Source organism: Thermobia domestica, chromosome 10, assembly GCF_964235325.1.
Source record: "Thermobia domestica chromosome 10, izTheDome1.hap1.1, whole genome shotgun sequence".
NCBI classification, from domain to species: domain Eukaryota; kingdom Metazoa; phylum Arthropoda; class Insecta; order Zygentoma; family Lepismatidae; genus Thermobia; species Thermobia domestica.
The window spans coordinates 200,263,240-200,286,592 of NC_137463.1; the positions used below are offsets into that span (position 1 = coordinate 200,263,240).

Here is a 23,353-nt window from a genome sequence, read left to right on the forward strand (position 1 = left end):
CTTGTATTAGGATTTTGCTTCCTTTTAGATTACAGCAACTGTTGATGTCAGCACAATATATTAATTTCAACCATCTGATCATGCTAGTTCAAAATTACGAAAGCCAATCTGTAATGCATAATAGTAACAATAGAATTCAAGATAGAGGGCAGAACAATTCTCGACGTAATCCAATTCAGTATGCAGCAGTTAGTAAAATCAGTGTGCAACCTGATAATAATGTTAATGTACGTACTTTCAATAAAAGGAGAAATGGTTGTAATAGAACCGGTAATCAGACTAAATCTAATTACAGAAATCAAGCTGGAAACCTTAGAAATTTGAGGAATGGCAACCGGAATTTCAACAGAAATAATAATTATTGTAGATTTTCACCTAATCGCTTTGCAGATGGCAGGAGTTTTGTAAGCAGAAATCCAAATAATGTAACTATGCCTATTCGGCAAGGTAGTACTACAGATAGCGGGATACAATGTGATTTAAACGCAGATGTAAGACAACATAATTTAAACTAAGATATGCTGATATGGGAGGGGTTGAAACCATATCAGCATCGTGTACTTCTCATCAACTTTCAGATTATGAAACTGATTTAAAGTTTTTTGATACAAATGTCCCTTACCAATACATACCCGTGGCCAATTGCTCACGGAGATTTGACGATGATGTGGAATTAAACCCAGATATTATTGATATAGATTTTGTCTTTTTAAAATCATTCTGTACAGCGAGAATTAATATAACAGTTAATGATATTAGCATTTCCGCTTTAATAGATACAGGAGCTACAGTGTCACTGTCAAAAAAAAGAAAGAAAGAAAGAAAGAAAATATATTTCATTGCTTCTTGACCCTACTTATGTTAGTTATTATAAAGATCTTGAATTATACTTAGTGGTGCTTACAAAAGGTTACTTAGTACCCTGAAGAAAATTGTTATATAATTTTAAAATCTGAATAGCCACATTAATATTAATGTTAAATTGACACTTTTATTATATTGATATGAAGTGAAAATATGGAAAATAAAATGTGTTGTTACAATGTAATATAATGTAAAATATTTATATTGATGTGATGACAAATATTTAAGGGCTATTCGAAAAGTAAGTCAACTTTGATTTTATATCCAGGGTTCTTTCCTACGTAGTTATACTACTACGGAATTCTGCCTTCGAGCATAATTTACAACGATAACGTTGCAATTTATTTGTAATTCATTTATAATTTATTTGTAAATGTGCTTAAAATATACCTGTACCAGTTATTATGAATATGGATCAGACGCGGACTGTGTGAGCAGTTATTTGTAATTGAAAGAAATATGTGTTAATCTTATTTTCGATTGTCATTTTTATACCGTTGCTATGGTGATGTGTAATGTAATAAGTTGTAATATCCGACATGTTGTGTAAGGAATCAGTCAACGAATAGAATTATTCGTAAGTTTTAATAATTAAATCATATAAAAGCAAATAATTATATTGACTTATTACATATTGAACCAAGTAGTTTAATGGTGTTACGTGAACCTATTCTAGTTAATATATTTGTGTGTTAAAAGTAAATAAACTGTATATATGAAAACGTAACACTTCTATATGCAATGGAATAATTTATTGTTCCAATCAAACAACACGTGCCATTATTGGATTTTTAGATGTGGAAATATAAACTCTACAAACCCTTATAGACACTTGGAATTATTATTATTAGAACTTTTATAATTCTACTGCGTGAAGAAGGAGTGTTGTCTGGAGACCATTGAATACTTACTTATTCAAAGTTCAAACAATTCTTGGATTTACAGTGTAGATGTTACATATAGATCTATATGTAATCTATTTACAGTTATTAGTTATAACTATGACATTTGGAAGTTGTTGCGGAATGAAGGTGATAGATGATGGTACGGAAGACAGATATTTGTTCGCGTCAGACTAGATCTGTTGTGTAGGCTAACTCGTAAGCCTGGTTTTTGTTACCTTTGCAAAGTTTATTTCACTAACAGTATAATTTTATCTTTTATATTCCATTGTTTAATGTACGTATCTCATGAGGCTTATTATTTTTAAGTATTTTTTCTCGTATAGGCACTGGCGCAAATCCCGCCGGGATGAGACGGACATGTCCCCTCCAATCTTGAAACTGGGGGGACTGTCTCCCCAATAATCCTATTTGAAATGTGTTCTTTTTTGAGGGGGGGAAAAATGTGATGATTTGTGTCCGATTGCCACAAAGGAAAGAGAGATGAAATTGATGTCCCCCCCAGAATAAGCCTCAAATCTGCCCGCCTCTCAATGTCGAAGACAACTCTGCACCCATGATCCTCCACAGCATTGTTTTTCAACTTCATAGATATTTTGAACATCGCTAAAATAATAATAAAAAAAGAACGGCCTCCCCCCCCCCCAATGTTGAAGACAGATTTGCGCCGCTGTGTGTAGGTACAGTTTATTTACATTACCTAATTCGAATGGCAAGATAAAAGGTATGTTCATTTAATGAGTAATGGAAAGGTACACTGTCAAAAATGGTTTCTTAAATTCGAGAAAATATTCCTCGTATTTGAGAACATCCGTTTCTTATCTGTGCACCGAGTAATACATTCTTAAAAGTGAGATTTCGATTTTCACAAATCATTTTGAGAAATAATGACTCAAATGCGAGGAATTATGTCTCATTTCTGAGGGTGCAAATGCTTTCTCAAATTTGAGAAAAAATGTATTTTTTCTTAAAATTGAGAAAGTAACATTTGAGGAAATGAGACGTATAGCCCCAATTTTGAGAAACACATTTCTCAAAAAGATTTGAGAAATATCTCCCTCAAAAGCGAGGAACGGTGCACAGAAACAGGGTTCTCAAATACGAGAAGACGGAAAAGAATATAAACAAAATATAAACCTGCAAAAAAATTCAAACTATTAGTACACCCAGAATTTATATTAAATAAACACCTACAGTTATAGATATTTTTTAAAACATAACATTTTAATTTTCACTTCAATTCATGAAAATTCCACGAATACCACGATGACTTGTATTTTAGGTGCGTTACTTATTCCTACTGCATCAGACAGTTGAACATTTTTCTTTTCATCACTGTCCACTTTCTCAAGACTTTTCTTTTTCATCGACGTGGTTTACTCAAGATTGTCCCGTTTGATCCAACATTATACCAACTTCTTGATAATTCAGATTCAAGAATTATCCGTCTACTTCAGAATAACAGAACAATTTCTGCTGGAGTGTAACGTCCCACGCTTATGCTACGAGGCTCAGGGAGATGTTATGATGATTATGAGCGAAAATGCTGTAATGAAGAAAGTGAGGGAATCCCGAGCAAACATACATAATATGTTTACTCACACTGCCCACTTGACGGAGGTGGAATCAAACTAGGGACCCCATGCATCGAAGTTTAGTTCTACCACTGAGTTATCGCAGTCCAATATGCCTACTTCTCTACCATAAAAAAAGTTACCTACATGAAAAACACCGTGTTCGTGGGTTTTTCCAGGATTTTTCAGTTTCCTCCTACAAGAAACGCACGCAGGAATTTATTTCGGTGATGCTCCAAGTTCAATACGAGGACAAATTGTATTAAAACATGTAAAATTGTACCTAAAATTAGATAAAATTTACATAAAAGTAGCGATTTCGGGGAAGGTCCGGAGCTCCAGGAATCACCCCCTACCTTCCACCTTCTTCATTACTGCAGGGGAATGCGACAGTTTCTGCCCCTCATAAATGTGCTGAAACTCTACTGCTAAGGATTCAATTCAGATTGGAAACAAGGTCACAAACCCATGCAAAAACTGCCAAGAAACGTACGTCCACATTTTCATTACACCATTATTATCCATCTCTATCACTGTCTCTCTTGGCCTTGGAGCACAATCGTGGGACGTCAAATTAAAAAAAAATGGAATCTTTCAGTTTTACTTCCCACAGTTGTGTTGGATAGGCTAAAGGAGACGATTATGATGAGAATGAAAAAAATAGTGGAATGAAGAAAGTGGGAAGAAATGGGAGAACCCCGAGAGAACCCATGCACACTGTGTTTATCCACCAGCAAGCCCACTTGCCGCGAGCTGGAAATCCTGGGATCAAACCAAGGGCCTCATCGCACCAGAGGTTAGCGCTCTACCACTGAGCTACCGCAGCCTCTACGTTAAATCAAGAGCAAATGCGTACAGTACTATGTCATAAATAACCAGCAAACGCGTGTCACTAAAACGATTACTTTTAGTGAAAGAACGGAGGCGCCAAGCTATGCTAGGTGATCAGTACAAAGTACCTTTGTATTACAATCCCATAATGATAAATCACACTTTTGTAACGCTGTTTCTAACTACACAAATGACTTATGTATTCCTTGTTTCCGTGCATAAGCTATTTTGCACATTATAACGAATGACGAAGGGTGTAAAACATTGACATGACTCCCCGTTCTATTGTAATATAGAAAATAACGTGTCCTACGGGGCTCTAACCCGCCTTCACTTGTTATTGCTGCACTCGTTATTATGTAAATTGAGTACTGAGCTTTGATACATAAAGAGCCAACCTGACTGCTATAGCCTATATAACCTGTATGAGGGGGGGGGGTCAGGGTTCTACACTACAGTACTTTTACTATACTACAGTATACTACAGTAACTTTTAGTCTATGGTAGTGTTTACAATTCACCCAAACTTACGTTCGAAAGTTGATATGTACGCTGCTCCTCGCCGCTGTCACATGACGTGTATTCATACGCCACCTCAGCTGCATCACCTACTTCATACTCATATCCATTCGCACTCTGCTACAGCTGAAATCCTTTATCTCCTTTCCTAAATAGTAATTAAGCCCTAATAATATTACTCCCTAGTAAAACATAGTAATATTATTTCGGTAAGATTGTTATCGTTGTTTTTTAAATCATCTATGATATTGAAAATCACGCACTATTCCATTCTCATTTTTAAGAAGTGAGAAAATCTCATAAATGGGAACCTGAAAATTTGCCTTGAGCTCATAAATGAAAACACATTTGGAAATAATGAGACATTTTTCCTCAAATATGAATAAAAATTACTTATTTTGTTTTGAACATGCATTTTTCTCATTTCTGAGCAAGAAAATTTTTAAGAGTGTATAATCAAAAAATGTCCGAGTGGTGACATGTGTAATAAATTCACTATTAACTCGATGTGTATATATAAAACATATCGCATAATGAATAACAAAAAGGTAACGTTGCAATGTTAGGCAATCCTATTGTGAAGTAAGGAAAAACAACTGCAAAATTAGAAACAATTGTAATCTGAACTTCAAGGCAAAAATTACTAAATTTCTAAAAGAAAAAACTGATAACATACAATAGACCTATAAAATAATCTGATCTATTTGTTTTATAATTTTCTAATTGATAATATACATCAAACCATAGTCTAAAATATATTGGAAAATTGGACAACACTTATGCTTTATATGTTGGTCAAAGATAGAGGGAGCTAAATAGATTTAAGTATTATTCAAGATCAATAAGTGCTACTTTATCAACCTCAAGAGAAAGGCTAGAAAGGCTAACATCCTTAGGTATTGTATATATGGAGTTGCTTTCGTTAGAGTTAGTATTTTAATGTGTTAACGTTTATTCTTATGCTCTCATTAGTACTGATGCCATTTTTGATTCTGAGTTCGATTTCTGATGGACACGTGGATTCATTGGTTTCACATAAGGGCGATGGTATACATAGATATATGCGAAGGGCGCCATATCAACTAGTCTTAGAAAAAGGATATTAGATAACTTATAGATATTTTTGCTATAAACATCTCATTATATCTATATCGACAGATGATTTAAGAGTAAAAACACATAATTTTTCAGCGTTGCCAGACTCACAGCTCGGAATTATTCCAAAACCTGGTCGAAATTATGCTAGATTCGGTCAAATTATGCTAGATTCGGTCAAATTATGCTAGATTCTCATAATTACTAATTCAGGAGTTTTAAGAGAAAAAAAAACGAAGTTGAGGTACGATCACGTAACTTAAAATACGCAGAGCGCAAGAATAAGTGGATAGAACTTAATACTTCACGCACCAAAGCTTTAACTCAACTAAACTAGTGCCGTTGTTGCCAGACTCATTGGCGTAAATATCGTATAAATGAATGCAAAGTGTTTGTTTACATATTTTGTAAGAAAATTACCTCGCAGCATAAGCGGAGTTGGTAATTGTCTGCTGGGGAAGGAGGGGCAGATTTTTGGTCGGTCTTGGATCCATCATTTCAGAAATAAAGATGGTCATGAAGTCAGAAATAAAGATGGTGAAGTTGTCAAAATTTGGGGGGAGAATGGCCCCCATAGCTCCGCACATGCCTCGCAGATAAAGGATTAGAAAACCCTGGGTGGAGCCACAAAGAAGCCCAAAGCCGTTTCTAACTTACTTCGGAAAATAAGACTGGCTGTATGGTTTCCCGACTGTATGAATCAATGGAAGAGGATACATTTCTGCCGTTCTTTTTTTTCCACGACCAACTTCTTTCTCATCTCCAGGTCTTACGGCTTTTTGATAAACTTGCTGAAATTATGCTAGATTTGGGCAGGATGCTAAAAGCAAGATGCTAGATGCTGCAGACATGCAAATTATACTAGATCTGGCAACGTCGGTAAGGATATTTCGAACAAAAGTGTTGTTTTAGTTTGATACTTATTACAGAAAGAAGCAACCAATCATTTGTAACATTCATATATCGTCCCAAACTTAAATGCAGCTTGAAAAGTTCACAAGACACGAGAATTATTTTGCTCATTATTCCAGAAAAATAACGAAAACATTTTTAAAAATTCATTAATTTGTTTCTGTTAAACATTATCATAAGTAGATTTTGGGAGGCTCCATAAAGGATAGAGTGCACTAAGCGTTAAAATCCAATACGATAACCAAATTCACCTAAAAGTGTGCCATCTTCCGTGGGTTCAGTTACATCTTTCCACATTTTTTAAAGAAGGGGAAAGGGAAAGAAGGGTACACCTAATGCGATGCTTGACGTAAGAAAAGTAATGTTTAAGATGGATATCAGCTTACAAAATGATATAAAAATGCTAAATTTATACAAAAACAACACTTTAATGCAGGGTGCACCAGGGAACAGAGGGTCTACTCTTACAAACGTTAGGAGAACTTGATAGCCCTTGACGGGGATTATAATTACTGGTGAGGCAAAAGACTGCGAAAATTTACTTATATGAATAATTACTTAAAATTCATATTTCTCCAACTTTACTCATGGTCCGCACGTATTTGCTTTATATACTGTGTACTATCAGAAATTAGTTCCTTACCGCAAATCGCCACTAGTGTGATGAGTAGCAGATCGTTATGTTTCCAAGCAAGTTCTGATTATACTTTTCCCATTGCTTTCGATGTGCTAACTGTAATTTGCCAACGTATATTGTCAAAAGTATAATGGCCAAGTAGCTGTGCTATTTAGGCTGTACTAGGCAGTACTATTCAGGACTAGGCTGTACTATTTAGTACAACACGCGATTTCGGGTACTGCGCATTGATGGTAACTTTACCAATGATAGCTTCCAGGGAATTTATAAATTTCAAGTCATATACTTTCCGAGCGCCGTATTTCAGAAGGGCAATACCCGCGCATATTTATAAAGGAAAAAGGAAACCTTTTCCAAAGACCAGATGTACCTGTTCCTACCTCCTCTACAATTGTCTAAATACACGTGTATGTGTGGAATAGTGTTTGAGGTACTTCGTCCATCACAGCAATCCAATATACAGTGTTAGTGTCTTGTTTATTTGTATGGAAGGAGCGTTACAGGCTATTCTTCAGGAATATAGCCAATTGTCTGTTTGATTCGATCAGTGACGTCCTATACCGGCTCTGATTGCAGGAAGAGAAGGATTCGCACCTCACTGATATATTCGAGTTATAGATGTTACTGTTCTGAAATTATAATCATTTATTTATACTAATCTAATGGAATTCAAGTACAAATTTAATTCCATAAACCTGAGTGTTTTTTGGTGTTATAACTCTTAATTGCAAGCGCAAAGAGTGTGAAGTCAAGAAATATGCTTTGTTAAAATTGAATTGAAAGTTTAAACATATTGATGATTTCTTGAGATATCTCAGAGTGCACAAGTTCACAACTTTCGTCCAAGTTTAAATTTCACTTAGCCCCTATACACACAAATCGAGATTTTTTCTCTTCCAAGTAATACTTTTTTGGAAATGACTGTAAAATAGAATTCCGTGACTTAGCATTCTTTTTACAATCACCCAAAAACTATCATAAATAAATTATGCTGAAGACAGTAAAGAAGATCACGCACGTTGCAATGAAGCTAGGAAATGCAGATTTTAAACAGGATTTGGATATCCATAAAGATGTTAACAAATTGACTTATTTAACAAACTCGCGCAAGATAAGCCTTCCAGCTATCTGTTGCCAAATAAAGGAAAACGAACAGAATTCAGGACAGTCAGGAGTTATTGTGTGGAATAGCGAACGCCCGGACAGATGTACTAACAGTATTACATAAACCCCATTGCATCATTCAGCTAAACCTAACGCTGAACACAGTTTAGCAGAAGGCCATAAAGTTTTATTTAAGGACACATCCATCATTACCAAGAGCACCAATTACTGGACCAGGATAGTAGCTGAATCTCTTGCCATAGTTCATGAACCGAACAACGTTAATAGAGACACTGGATTTCAACTCAGCCCCCTGTGGAACCCGGTCATCAGTACCACAGCAAAGAAAACGACACACAAACATCCAGATAACCCTCAGCCAATCAGCACCACGGACTACGGAACTTAGCCAGCGAATCACAGCTCCAGTTTTTCAGATTGAATCAGCCAATCAGGAACCAGCATTTTCAGGCAATCAGGAACCAGCATTTTCGCCAGTCCAGAGTATATATTACTTACATCCGCTGATTTCTACATAATTGCCCTGATGATGAGAACGATGACAGCTCTCGAAACGTTGGCCTATCCACCAGTTTTCACCTGGCTGATTGCCCGAGAAGAACTTTATCACATATTTTGCCGTTTCATCCAGTGTAAAGCAGGATTGAAGCCCATTTTATCCAGTGTATATCTGAGCGTCAAGGGGGGGAGGCTATAGCCCCTATAGCCCCCCTTGGATCCTCCACTGTATATATATAAATAAGGTGTTTCAAAACAACACCGACAACATTTGGGAGGTATTTCCTGACACCAAGATAAGACAAAAAGTATAGACCTGCCTGGGTGCACAAATGCTTCCTTTCGGAGTTATAGGCTGCCGAAAACTTGAAAAAAATGGACTTTAAATGTCTATAGCTCCAAACCTATGGGACCTTCCGTAGTCGGGTCAAGAGTTTATTTAAGAACTAATATGTGCGCTATCCAAAAATACGTTTCAGAATCCTAAGGTATCCTCACAACAATTTTTATAGAGGAAGTTTTTCTACGGGCATATAAGTTGAAGTACTCAAAACTACCTCTATAAAAATTGTTGCGGAAGTGGCGCATTATTCTAAAACTTGGATATTTGGATAGAGTGCGTACTAGTTCCTAAGTAAAGTCTTGATCCGACTACGGTAGATCACATAGTTTTTGGATTTATGGACCTTTAAAGTTGATTTTTTCATGTTTTCGGCAGCCTATAACACCGAAAGGCAGCATTTGTGCACCCAGGTTGGTCAATACTTTTTTCCCTTACCGTGCTGTCAGGAATCACCTCCCAAACGTTGTTGGTGTTGTTTTGAAACACCCCATATATATATATATATATATATATATATATATATATATATATATATATATATATATATATTCTTCGTACTATCAGTTGGTTAATTTGCTGACAATTTTCCTTTTGATCCTCTGAAATACAGAAATGTTTGTTTGTAACAATTAAAATAAGATCAGGATTGATCGGATTAAAAACAAAGAAATACAATTAGCGCAATATGATATTACGCTCAATTATAATGCAGCATATTCTTTTTTTACCTTTTAGCGCAATTTTAAATGTATTCATGTCACTTAACAATATTTCATTTACATTTTTGCTCTGCCACACATAACATGCTTAAGCTTCATCTGCTTTAATTTGTACAGTGGAAACATTTCCTCCCATATTGAGCTAAAAAGCATGATACCTAGAAAATTGGTCAGCTAGTTTGCATGTAATAACAAAATTCCACCCGGAAGGAAACAAGAGTTTTGAAATCAATATGTCCCGCCCATGACATAAATCTATTGTTTCCCCTGAAGACATCATTTCAAACAAAAACCTGACAATAGACAGACAATGTCATTTAACGAGTCGACAATCTCTTGTGTCTGCTTCACCCCATTCCCTTTTCCCTTCACCCTTGAATCATTTAATTTAACCATGTTTCATTTCATCCCTCTTTTTTTCCTTTTACCCCTACCTCCATCGTTAGCGTGATACGTGTTAATTTACCCAAAAGGTACAAATTCTGGATGTCAGCCGGCATTCAACGTCACAGATCAACCATCAGCATTATCATCATCATGTAGACTAGGCCTGTATTTTTAAATCCTTCGACTCTTCTTTTTTATCTATTTAGATTAAAAAACTACATATAAATAATTATTGATTGTGAAATGTGTCATGACTGTAAAATATTGAAAACTCTAATATGACAGTTAACATACAGTATTCCAATAATAATAAAATAATAATAATAATAATAATAATAATAATAATAATAATAATAATAATAATAATAATAATAATAATAATAATAATAATAATAAATATGACCTGCAATAATTGTACTGTATGCAAGATAGTATATGACAGTACAATGGTTGGTTTGGTTGGATTGCAGTTTAGCTTTGGTTTCAGCACGGAGGCCGTATGAGACGTGGACTTACAGCTTAAAGCTTGGATCCGAAACATATCTTCCATCGGGACTTGAACTCGATTTTTAATTTCCTGTTGTTAAAATTAGCCGCCACTGATGATTAACTTGACACCCTACTACGCCAATGTGCCTGATCACATAAGTTTAGAAATCCGGGAATAACTCAGCAATATTGATGTGCAGCAAATTCTCAATTCATGTTAATCTTTAAAGTTAATTAAAAAAAAGAAAAAGCATTTAAGAATACCACATAACCAACTGCTACCAACTACGTATATCGACAGAAGTGATAAAAATGGCTATTTGTCTCTTATCTCAAATACAATATCTGAAATACAGTATACACTGTAGCTCTTTATCTTAAATATAAAGTAGATACACTATTTTATCGATATGCAGTATCAATTTGTTTCAGTTCAGCGACAAGTAAATTCAAGAATATCCCGTCTTATTTGATTTTGTTGTTTTTGTTCCCAATTCAGGTTGAGTCAAAGAATTTCATCATTTTTTGATTCTCACTCATGACTTTAGGGAAATAACCAGAAGTAGAAAATCAATGAAGGTGGAAGACTCTACAGAAAACTCAATTGCGGACAACAGACACTAAACGGATTGAAAGAGTTAATTTCTACAATGTCTTATACTGCAATTGATACTACTTGCTATGTTGCCAGCTTTTGCGTCGGGTATTGAAACACTTAATTATTCACTGCAAGTAAATCTCAGTTTTATACAATTAAATAACACAAATGAAAATTAAAAAGAGTGCTCTAAATAACCAGCAGGTCCACTACTCAAGTGGACATTCGATTGAAACAATGTGTATTTGTTTATGTTCAAATTGGCAACGTGCGAAAAGGGTGGAATGTTTACCATTGGAGAGTGGGAGAAATGAGTCACTATAATAGGCTGACGTGCTGTTGCCGTACAAACAGTTCTTCTTGCATAATTGTTGTGATCATGTGCAGGAAAGAAAAAACAGGTCTGAAGGGACAAGTTGTATCAAATGGACTGTAGGCATGTCTATAACATCATTACTGAAAAAAGCTTTACCGTTTAAAATGAATATATTAACATAGTACTTTGGTCCAGCTGGGTTTTATTGTCAAGGACTGGAAAATGAAGTTCAAATATTTTTGTAAAAATAATGGAAATCTAAAAATTTCCTCAAGTTAGGGAGAGGAAACGGCATACAGACTTTTTATTAAAAATGACAATTTTTAAAATACGCGTACTGCTTTTAAAGGAAAGAAAGGGATAATTTCTGCAATGTTTTTTTGATTTGTCACCTTTTCAGAAGAAAACGTCTAAATCGTTTCGAAAGAATATTGTAAAATTTTGTCAGTTTATGTAAGCTAGAGCAATTATCGTACTCGGGAGATTGGACTTTCCCATCACCTTTTATTATAAAAGATCCTCTTGAATACAGCAATATATTACAATAAGTAACTTCCTCTAATATTTTAAGTAAGAACGTAGAAGGAACCCAATGACCAAGCGTCGTAGAGCTTTTGTAGGTAAGGTCTCTTTGACCAGGCGTTGTGAGAGGGGATAAGTTTGTGTGATTAGGTGTCTCTCGGTGACCGGGTGTCGTGAGAGAGAAAGGGAACCCAATGACCAAGCATCGTAGGGCTTTTAGGAAGGATATCTCCCAATTGAACACACGTCGTGAGAGGGCAAGGTGTTCCCAATGCCCAGGCGCCTTAGGGCTTTTGGTGGTTTGATCAACCTGTAAAGATTGATGCTTCTTGAGGCGTGCTGCTGACTTTTATCCTAAAATGTCGGCTACCTTCGGTTATCTCCGTAATGTCGACTGTTGGCGATGGTGGGCGACTCCTCTTCGGTACTATCGTCTGCGTTTGTCGTTGTTTATTGCAAACACGTGCAGTACACACATGGTTACAGCATTATGCGAAGACATGCGGAACCTTACAATATTTGAACACAGTTAACACTTGTCTCCTGCTGGGTTTCTTCTAAGATACTGGCGGCAAATAAGGCCCACCTAAGTATAAATGCTTTATGACGTAAATATATAAGATGGAATGGACAAAAATGTATACGCATTATATTTGTCAATGTTTTATCTATCTTAAGGTATATTTATTTTAACTTAAACATTGAGCTAAATGTATGAAAAACGTATTGAAAGAGAAATATATAAAGGTAAGTAAATAAGGCCCACCGTTTAAAAGTAAAATTTTACGACTTGAGAAAACACTGGAACTCAAATAACATCTAACATTTTTACAGCACATCAAATACTAATAATAAAACGATATTTAGTAACAGTATGAATATGAAGTAGACCTAATAAGAATATATGTAACCTCTTATGTGTTATGCAGTCAGTAGTTAAGTCATTGCAAAAACTGAATCTTGCTGAATAAGTTTTGGCACTTAATAAACTAGTGAATTCTTCGTTATCGACATCGCTTAAGCTAATGCATTCCTCGTGTATCCATATATCGTATCCCTTACAGCTTCGCAACTGATTCATTTTTGGCACGTAGTTCTCTAGTGGTTGTCTGAGGTTTGTAGTTCAACAATCTTTGACGAAATTTTGTGTTTCGTTATATTTTTGGTGTAGGCATTAGTTCCTAGAGAGATGGGATCGTATATTTCTGAATGTGAGAACTGGGTAAGGTCTTTACAAAATAACGCGTCAGGCGTATTTTCATCCTCTAAGCCATTGATGTAACACTCTGTTTACATTGCAAGAAATTATTTTCGTTGTTAGTGGATGTTGACAAACTAGTTGCAAATTCAGAATAAGAAATTGCTGTAGGATCAAAAGAAAGTAATCCCACGGCCCTAATCCATTGGTAATACACTTACAAGGGATGGAGGTGACCTCTAACGCCGCACCAAAGCATGCTTAGAATATACATCGCTTATCCCAAAAAGCAGTGATATGAGCCATTCGCATGCATTAAAAGTAGAGGTTTACGTTATGAAAGATACCAGAGCAGAACTCGAACATGCAAATCCCCATAGTCAGCAACTATGCTCGAATACGACACACCGCCCTACTACAGAAGCTAGCAGTGGCCAAGAAAGAATAACAAACTGACAAATATTCAAGTTGCCAGTTTCTCACAAGTAAACCTTACGTTTGGGTGAATCGAGTTGCTGACTGAGACACATATCAGAAAGTAGTACTAAATGTGGTTAGTATTTCAGTGAAGTTGTAGGTGCGAAGCTCCAGGGGTTTAGGAGATACAGCTACCAGAACATCACATGGAAGTACAGAATAGTCTTCATACAGTTGGAGGCAAAATCCCTGTAAGACCTCTTGTAACGACAAAAGGTGAATAACAAATATATGGGTACATATTAAGACTAGGGGGAAGTCATATAGTAAGGGTATACCTGACTTCGGCCATTTTGAAATCCGCCATTTTGAATTAAGATTAAGTTTTTAAAATAGGAATAGGGTCATGTGATACATGATTTAAGGCACAAATTTAATCAGAAGAACAATGGTGACGTTAATTTTGATTTACGCGCAATTGGTAAAAAGTTACAGGGAAATTAAATATTGTTGCAGCATATGTATTATTTCTAGTCCTTTACCCCACCTTGTAAATTTTGTGTTAATGATAATAATTAAATAAAAAGCAGGTAGATAAATATTAGGTCTATGGTAAGAGTTGCCTTGATGGCGGCCATGTTCAAATCCGCCATTTTGAATCAGACAAAAGTTTTAAACAAAACGCAGAACATTGACACCTTATTAATAACAAATAAGGACTAATACATATGCTGCAACAATACTTAATTTTCCTGTAACTTTTTACCGATTGCGCGTAAATCAAAATTAACGTCACCATTGTTCTTCTGATTAAATTTGCGCCTTAAACCATGTGTCACATGACCCTATTCCTATTTTAAAAACTTAACCTTAATTCAAAATGGCGGATTTCAAGATGGCCGCCGTCAGGTATACCCTTACTATATGACTTTTCCCTAGCCCTAATATGTACCCATATATTTGTTATTCACCTTTTGTCGTTACAAGAGGTCTTACAGGGCTTTTACCTCCAACTGTAGGAATACTATTCTGTACTTCCATGTGATGTTCTGGTAGCTGTATCTCCTAAACCCCTGGAGCTTCGCACCTACAACTTCACTGAAATACTAACCACATTTAGTACTACTTTCTCATATGTGTCCCAGTCAGCAACTCGATTCACCCAAACGTAAGGTTTACTTGTCAGTATTTAACAACGCATACATTTTTTCTAGGGTAATAAGGGCCAGTAGATTTTTGATCTGCCTTATTCACCGACCATATACTCGTCATTTTATAAATTATTATTTACAAACGTGTTTCGAACTAAAACGAAGTAATCACTATCCCTAATACCAAACACTATGATCATCACAAATATACAAGGTATTTCGCTTCAGTGTTATTCTACACAGAAAAAAATTAACTTCTTTTGTCTCTGGAAATTACATCAATACATGGAAACTGGCCTTTCGATGATTCAATTCTGCCAGCGTTCCGTCTAACCATGCACATAAAGACGAGTTCTCTCAAGCAGGCATTGTGTGAGTATTTGCTATTTGCGACGTTGCCAGATTTCTCCTACAGTGGTTGTAACATAAGAAATTTTGCAGTGGGCCTTATTTCCTTCCGGGCCTTATTTGCTGCCTTATAAATTCACTTTGATTGACAAACACATTCTTAGGATAATTACACATCCTAAGGAGGAAGAAAGGAGACTTAAATATAATTTTTGATATTTCCCCAAAACCTTAATCTCCCGTGGGAACAGTAGGGCATTTCTGCTATTTAAAAGTAAGTAATTTTCTTTCTATTTCGTTAGGCATGTAAATGCTTGTTTCCCATTTAATGCTTAATTTAATGCTCTTTGTATTTCGATGAAGAATAATGAGAAGAGGATCTCCAAAGAAGCACTACGTCTGATGAAGAATAGAAGAGAAATAAAGAATAATAGTGACAATGAAACATTCAAAATAGAATATGTGGAACTTTGTAGCGCAATATGGAAACACATTAAAGAAGATATAAGAAAGTTCAACACCAACTTTCTGAAGAAACAATTAAAGTCATGATACATAAAAAGGCAAAAGCAAAACATAAACAATGAACGGAGGAAGATCGTAGTGGTAACGAAAGAAAATGACATAAACACTAAAAATTTTTTAAAAAATTCAAGTATTCAACAGCAAATTATATGCAAAAAATACATCTGAAATGAAGAAAAGTGAAAATGAAGAAACAGAGATACCCAGTGCAGAAGAATAAGCTTTATACACTGTGAGGTGGATGACACGAGGAAATTCTACCAGGAGATAGAATTACATTAGATATAATAAACTGGTACAAATCCAGGGAAAAGAAATCCTAATATAGCTTTATACAGAACGAATACAAGGTAGAGCAGCACCATGACCATACTGCTGTGTAAGAAGGAGCACAAATTATTCCTATGCACTTCTATATCTAGAAATCTTCTTCTTGAGATATTAGAAACTGTTTACAATAGTATTGACGCTCTTATTAGGGGAAGTTAACATAACCCAATCAAGAGAACAGACTGCATTTAGAAATGATTACAGCACAATAGATATATTCAAATTAGAAAGGAACTGATAGAAAGGTCAAACATGTATGGAACAGATAGAAAGGTCAAACAGTATGTGGTGCGTTTATTGACTGTGTCAATAAAACGTTTAATTTGGTGAAGAGTTTGGCAGTTATTTACACTCTTAAACCATGTTGAAGAAGCTTATATGAAAGTTGTAAATATATCTAGAAACAAAACAAAACGCATAACCAATTATTTCGGCTGTACAAAGACCATAATAATATAGGAAAGATGGGGGTCGGTGCGTCAAGTTAATATATTTCTTCCAAACCTTTCAAAAGTAAACGTCAGTACATGTGTACTTGGTTCGTTCAATTGGAAGAATATAGGAATAAATGTGAATTGGAAACATTTAATTCATCTTCGTTTTGCTGATGACAATTCTCTTTGCGCACACAAAATATATCTGCAGAATGTAATAGAAGAGTTTAATTTGAACAGTGAGGATCGTGTTGAAAATGAATATGGAAAACACAAAGTGATATTCAACTGAACATCTTCACAAACAAGTTAAGGATTGAAATCGAAAATACGGAATTACAGTACGTGAATATCCAAGTCTAGCTAAGACACAATATATTCATATATAATAACAATAAAGAAGAAATGGACTATAGGCGGTGAACCGGACATACAGTAATTGTAAATTGAAATAATATTTAATGTAGGAAGCAATTCTTGATTATATACCAAGAGAGAAGAAGAGAAACAGGAAGCGTGTTCGTGGAATATGGTTTGACGATATCAAACATCACTGTAAAGTAATCTGAAAAGAATTGGCCAAAATCAATGAATGTGAGAATAAGAGTTGGAGAGATCTTTGTCAGCTATTGGGTTGGATTAACAATGGTTGTCTATGATTGCATATAACTTTATTGTTTGGTATAAAATTTATGTTCCTTATCAGAAGCCTACTTCATCGTTCAAGTGAATCGCACCCAAAAGACCCTTTCTGAATCCGCTAGTGCAAGTAGACAGCGGTCAGCATTCTGATATTAACAGAAATAAAACGAAACGAAAAATGGACTACGTATACTGGCTTTTCCTGCTCTTATAATTCCGCAACCCTGTAAAATATTGCAGTAAACCAAAACACATATGTCCCTGTCCAAACACTGTCTTTGATCATTAACACCACATAAACAATACCAGCGACGCTACACAAGAAATGCAGTAACTCATCATAAACGTAGTAATAACTCATCGTGACACGTAACAACTCATCAGACACGTAGTTACTCATCAAATACCTAGTACAGCCTTCATTTTAACTCAATCACTTAAAGAGTGTTACCAAAAATTTGATACAAAAAATCGCTAAATGGGAGATGATGAAATGACTCTAATTTTGGGTGAAAAGTCGCTAAAAAAATTATTCATAGAATTTCGTATTTCGTCTGTATCTCTCTCCCTCTCATATATATATATATAAGGTTGGAGGGCTGCCGTTAGAGGGCAAGAGATAACAGCAATCAAAGCGAGATTATGGAGATAAATGCTTTGTACTTCCCAGCTCGTCAACACTTGTACTGATTCAAATAAGCAAAAGAAAAATAAACGTAGATATATCTGTACTGGTTCGAGCTAATAGTAAGTACTTGATTACAGGACAAACTTTTCGCAGAACAACAGTCGCTAGATTTGTAAGTAAATCGCAAAATTGTCATTCAAAAATTACCAAAAAAGTAGCTAATCGGAAAAAAATATTTTTTCTCGCTCTTAGATTTAGCGACTTTTCTCCCAAATTGGCAACACTACTCTTAAATGTTTAATCCAATTACAAGCTAATTGCAAGTTTCAACTTGAAATTTTTCCGTGGCTAATATATATATATATATATATATAGATAGATAGATAGATATAGATATATATATATATATATATATATATATATATATATATATATATATATATATATATATATATAAATCCTTACCTTAAGTCTCCTTTCTGTAAGGTCACTTCTTGAAATACAATTCGTATTCTCTCCTTCAATCTGCAATTAAAAAGAAAATAATATAATAGTTTTACTTTCATATTAAGAATAGAATACTTAGCAATATTGCTAAATACATTTCAGATGTTAAGACTTAGTCCCCAAGAGTTTCGTATTCTAAAATAAACGTCTCTATGAAGAAAAAAAGAACAGTGCTAATCGATACATTGTGTAGCACCTGTATGGACTTCCTGAAGATAAATAAATAGGTTATTCAACGAAGATTCTTATGCTCTAAATTTACTTGTATACAATTTAATTAGAAGTAATATGTGCATCACGTCACTATTAGAAGAATGGATGTTACTGTTAGGTAGAAATCTAATGAAATAAAATGAAATTGCTAGTTTAATGTCCCACGATTACGTACCGATGTTAAGGGAGATGGTCATAATAACAACGAATAAAATTGTGGAAAGAAGACACTGGAAGGAAATGGGAGAACCCCGAGAAATCATATGCAACGATGTTTGTTCACCACAAAGTTCACGTGCCACGAGTTGGGATGGAATCAGGGATCCCAAACAGCGAAGATGAGAGTTATATCACTGAACAACCACTGAAAAAAGCAGAAATAAGGCGTGTACTGGAGTATACGATGTATACCTGCCTAATCTTTTTATATCCAGGCCAGAGGCGGACCAAGGGGCGGACAACCAGGGCAACTGCCCGGGGCGACACAGTCAGGGGGATCCAAAACTAGCCTCAAAAAGTAAATTTTATAACGTGTTTTTCTATTAACATTTTTGGTTTATATTCTTGTAAAGTAGCGTCAATTACATCATTTTTTTCCTTTCCGCCATCCAGAAAGAGAGTTTCATAGTGTTAGGGCGGGGGGGGGGCTGTATCAGCAAATGGAGACATGGCATGTAGAAGAAAGATTTTTTTTTTACAATACAAGAACCCGTAGAAGGGAATACGTTCTCTTGGGAGTGGAGTTATGCGTAAGGGGAACAAAGGATAAGTTGAATGGACAAAGAGGTTTAATTTCATTTATTTATTTATTGTCTTTATTCATTCATAATTGGGATTTTTATTCATCAATTGATCAGGAATCGTTATTTATTGTACGTACAATATCTATCGAAATGTATGTGTGATGAGATGAAAGATGAGGTGCAAGTTAGACGCCACAACACAGTGATATTGTTAGTTAGACAGGTGAAGGGTTATCTTCTTGTGTCGGGGCGACTTGACACATGATGAGAGACATAATGATGCCCTTGTTAGTGCGAATTAAAGTGCAAAAGATGGATAAATGTTTCGTGATAAGTCTGGTGGTTGATATGCTAATAGAAATTCGTCTATTTGTTCATCAGGATGTGTGAGAAGGTACAGTGTAACTAAGTGCTGAAGTGGTGTAGATTGTAGACGGGGTGGAACATCTTGATCTGCATCGATGCGTATACAACTGCGAAGGATGGGATGGCCTTGAGTCCAACGGGTAGTGATGTACCTGGTACGCAGTTTTTCTAGATGAAGAAGAAGATGTGGAAATGGAATACGCTCATAGAGTAGCCGGGTAGGGCTAGGCAGTTTGATATGATATGCAAGGCGTAGTGCATGTCTTTCAATGATCTGGAAGCGAGTGTAGAATTTGTTACTGGCATTAAGTCATGCGATGTGTCCATGGAGTATGGATGGTCGCAAGAAGACTTTGTAAGTGTTTAACACAGTCTCTTGATGAAGGCCCCAGGAAGTTCCGACTAATCTCTTCAAAAGGTTTAGTTTATTTTGCGCTAGACTTATAAGATGCTGAAGGTGTCCACGCCATGAAAGATGGTCATCAAAGATAATACCCAAATATCTCGCTGTACGGGTGACGGAAATGCGTGTGTCAGCTATAGTAAGATGTAAGAGAAATCTATTGCGTCGGACCCTACTGGTACGTACTGATGGTATGATGACAAGTGCCTGTGTTTTAGTGGAGTTGATTCGGAGTCGCCAAGTATCACACCAGTCACAGAACTTATTTATTGCCTCTTGAAGTATACTATTGATATGCTGAATAGATTTTCCACAGGCAAGATAAGCAGTATCATCTGCAAAGGTAAAGGTGTAGATAGGATCAGGAGGAACAGGCAAATCTCGAACATATAGTATATATAACAGTGGAGATAACGCTGACCCTTGGGGTACACCACTAAGCGGAAAAATAGGAAATGATAAAGATGAATTAATGCAGACATATGCTATGCGATTGGTGAGGTAGTGATAAATTAGTATGATATATGCGAATGGTAATCGTAGAAGATGAAGTTTGTAAATTAATCCATCGTGCCAAACTAAATCGAAAGCCTTCTCTAAGTCAAATAATAATAAACAGGAAGGTTGGATATTGAAGTGGTTGGTAAGAATAGTGGTAAGTTTGAGTAGATTATCATTGAGACTGGATTTAGGACGAAAACCAGTTTGGTGTAGAGGAATTTGATTATGGAAGAAGTGGGTATGTAGACGCCGAACTAAGATGCGTTCGAGGATCTTTCCCAGTGTAGACGTGAGTTGTATTGGACGGTATGACTCTGCCTTGGTGTTATCTTTATGCGGTTTCAGAAACATTAAGACTTTTGAAGTTTTCCAGGAAGCCGGATAATCACCTGTGCGAAGTATAAGGTTATAAATAGTGGACAGTAGTAGCAGAACCACCAGTGGAGCCTGTTTAATATGGCGGTAAGTGACACCGTCAAACCCTGGAGCTGTATTCTTCTTATTGGCTAAGACTGCGGTAATCTCCAAAGGTGTAATTGGACGAGTAAGAGGATTATTCGAGTCTAATTCGTGACTAGAACTAATACGAAGTTGTGATTGATGCGGATCTGTTACGTTGCTTATTCTAGTGCGTAAACGTGCAGGAGTATAGGTAATGAGTGGTGGCGTAAAAATGCTTTGAAGTGATTGAGCAAACACATTAGCCTTCTCTGTATCAGTTTGTACTGAGGTCTGGTTGACGATGAGAGGGTAAGAGAGAGAAGAGCGTGTCCCACAGAGTCTATGAAAGGCATTCCAGAAATTGGTAGGATTATGTTCTTGATCAAGATGGTTAACTGTTTGGATCCACTTGCGTCTTTTATAGGCGATGATATAATTATGAACTTGCCGTAAATATTGGCGCTGTAGTTGTAAAAGCCCTGGATCACGTGTGCGAAGATATTCATGGTATGCCTGCCGTGCAAGAGCAACTAGTGTGCGATATTGAGGAGAAAGTGCGGGTCGAACATAATTAGATTTAATCATGGGTATATGTTGATGGCTACTATGTTGTATTGCAGTAGTAAGTGTATCAAGCGTGTTATGTAAGTCAGAGTGATGTACTGGAGTAGGCACGTTAGATAAGGTAGTAGTCAAATCTTCTCGATATTTGTTCCAGTCGGCACGGTCATAACAGAGAACGGTACGTGATGGAGTGTCAGGAGCTTGACGGTGGTTTGGAAAATGTAATATCAATTTAACTGGGTCATGGTCACTACCGATGGAAGATAGAACATGACAATTTATGGTTGTAATGTAGAGGAAACAATGACTGCGTCAGGTGTTGTATTTGAGGAAGGCCGGGTATTTCTTGGTAATATGCATAGTTCGGCATTTGTGTGCAGCATAAGAAATAGATAGAAGTTCCGTCGTTGCGTAAGAGTGCGACTGGATAGATTGAGATCAGTCATAATAATATAATGACGAAACGAGGTGTCCATGTATTGGAAGAATGTCAAGGGAATTTGAACATTGAGTCTAACATATATAGTAGCAAAGGCAATAGTACGTGAAGGAAAATAGATCAGAGTTATGTTGTACTCCGGAAGAGGGGCCTGAAAGTGATGCGTGATCGTGCGTTGAGGTAGTCTGCTTCGAATTCCTATTAAAGTTCCGCCATTTGCTCGATCTCCAGGTGGGCCATCGCAACGAAAAATAGTATATGGCTGATAATGTACATTTTGGTGCGGCAAAAGATATGTTTCGTTCAAGGCAAAGGCGTGTATATTTTCTTCCAACAGTAGAGTGTGGAGTAGTACCTTGCGAGTGTTGAAGGAACGAATGTTCAAAAACAGAAATGATAAATCCATGATGATATGCATAATTTTAGACAGGTGTTGAAACGGGATGGAGTTGAAAGTGAACATGTTGACCAGAATATGTAGCATAAAGTTGAATGTTGTATAGTTGCTTAGTTGTAAGTATGACTTGGTTAAGAATTTGAGTACGCAGAAAGGGATCAATGTTTTGGGTTGTTACTGTAAAGAAACGTATCATATCTTCAATTGTAACAGGGTGAGTTAATGAGTTATTTGGTGGCGTTGGACGATCAGACGTTCTGATTGGTACAGTAAGCTCTGGTTGAGTAGGATCAACTGAAGGTTTGGCCTTACACTTTGAACTGTAAGTAGGATGTTGTGCAGAGCATGTGTTGCACTTGGGATTGGTATTTCCATTGGGACAGTCCCGAGTAGCATGGGCTTGTGTGCAGTAGCCACAAATCAAAGAGTTTTTACAATCTTTGGTCACAAGCTGATTGTAAGTTTCGCACCGTTCACAACGTATAGGCTGTGGTGCAGGAGTTTTTGAAGGTTCAACCTTGTGTCTTCGTCTGTAAATGTACGCTCCTGTAAGAAGCAGGTGATCGACAACAGATTGTTCAGGAGTTAATACACGTACTAGGTAGGTGGGTCCCCTGTCATTCCGGATTCGAATACATTTATGGACTTGAACTTGTTCCGCTTTGAGTTCTTCCTCGATTTCAGTGTCTGTATATTCAGGGTCAACGCCCTTGATGACAACTGATAGCATAGGAGGCTTTCGAGGAGGCGGAGGTTGTTTGTTTTGTCTTGGTTG

At 36.2% G+C, this 23,353-nt stretch overlaps 1 protein-coding gene across 1 annotated transcript in view; it reads right to left on the bottom strand.

Moving 5' to 3' along the window:
• The window catches only part of LOC145662927 (suppressor of lurcher protein 1-like), a 2,696,516-nt gene that overhangs the window by 871,900 nt on the left and 1,801,263 nt on the right, over positions 1 to 23,353 (bottom strand). Inside the window, exon 7 of the mRNA XM_081728947.1 lies at positions 18,470 to 18,529. Coding sequence (XP_081585073.1) covers positions 18,470 to 18,529 — 60 coding nt within the window. The remainder of the gene's footprint in view (positions 1 to 18,469; positions 18,530 to 23,353) is intronic.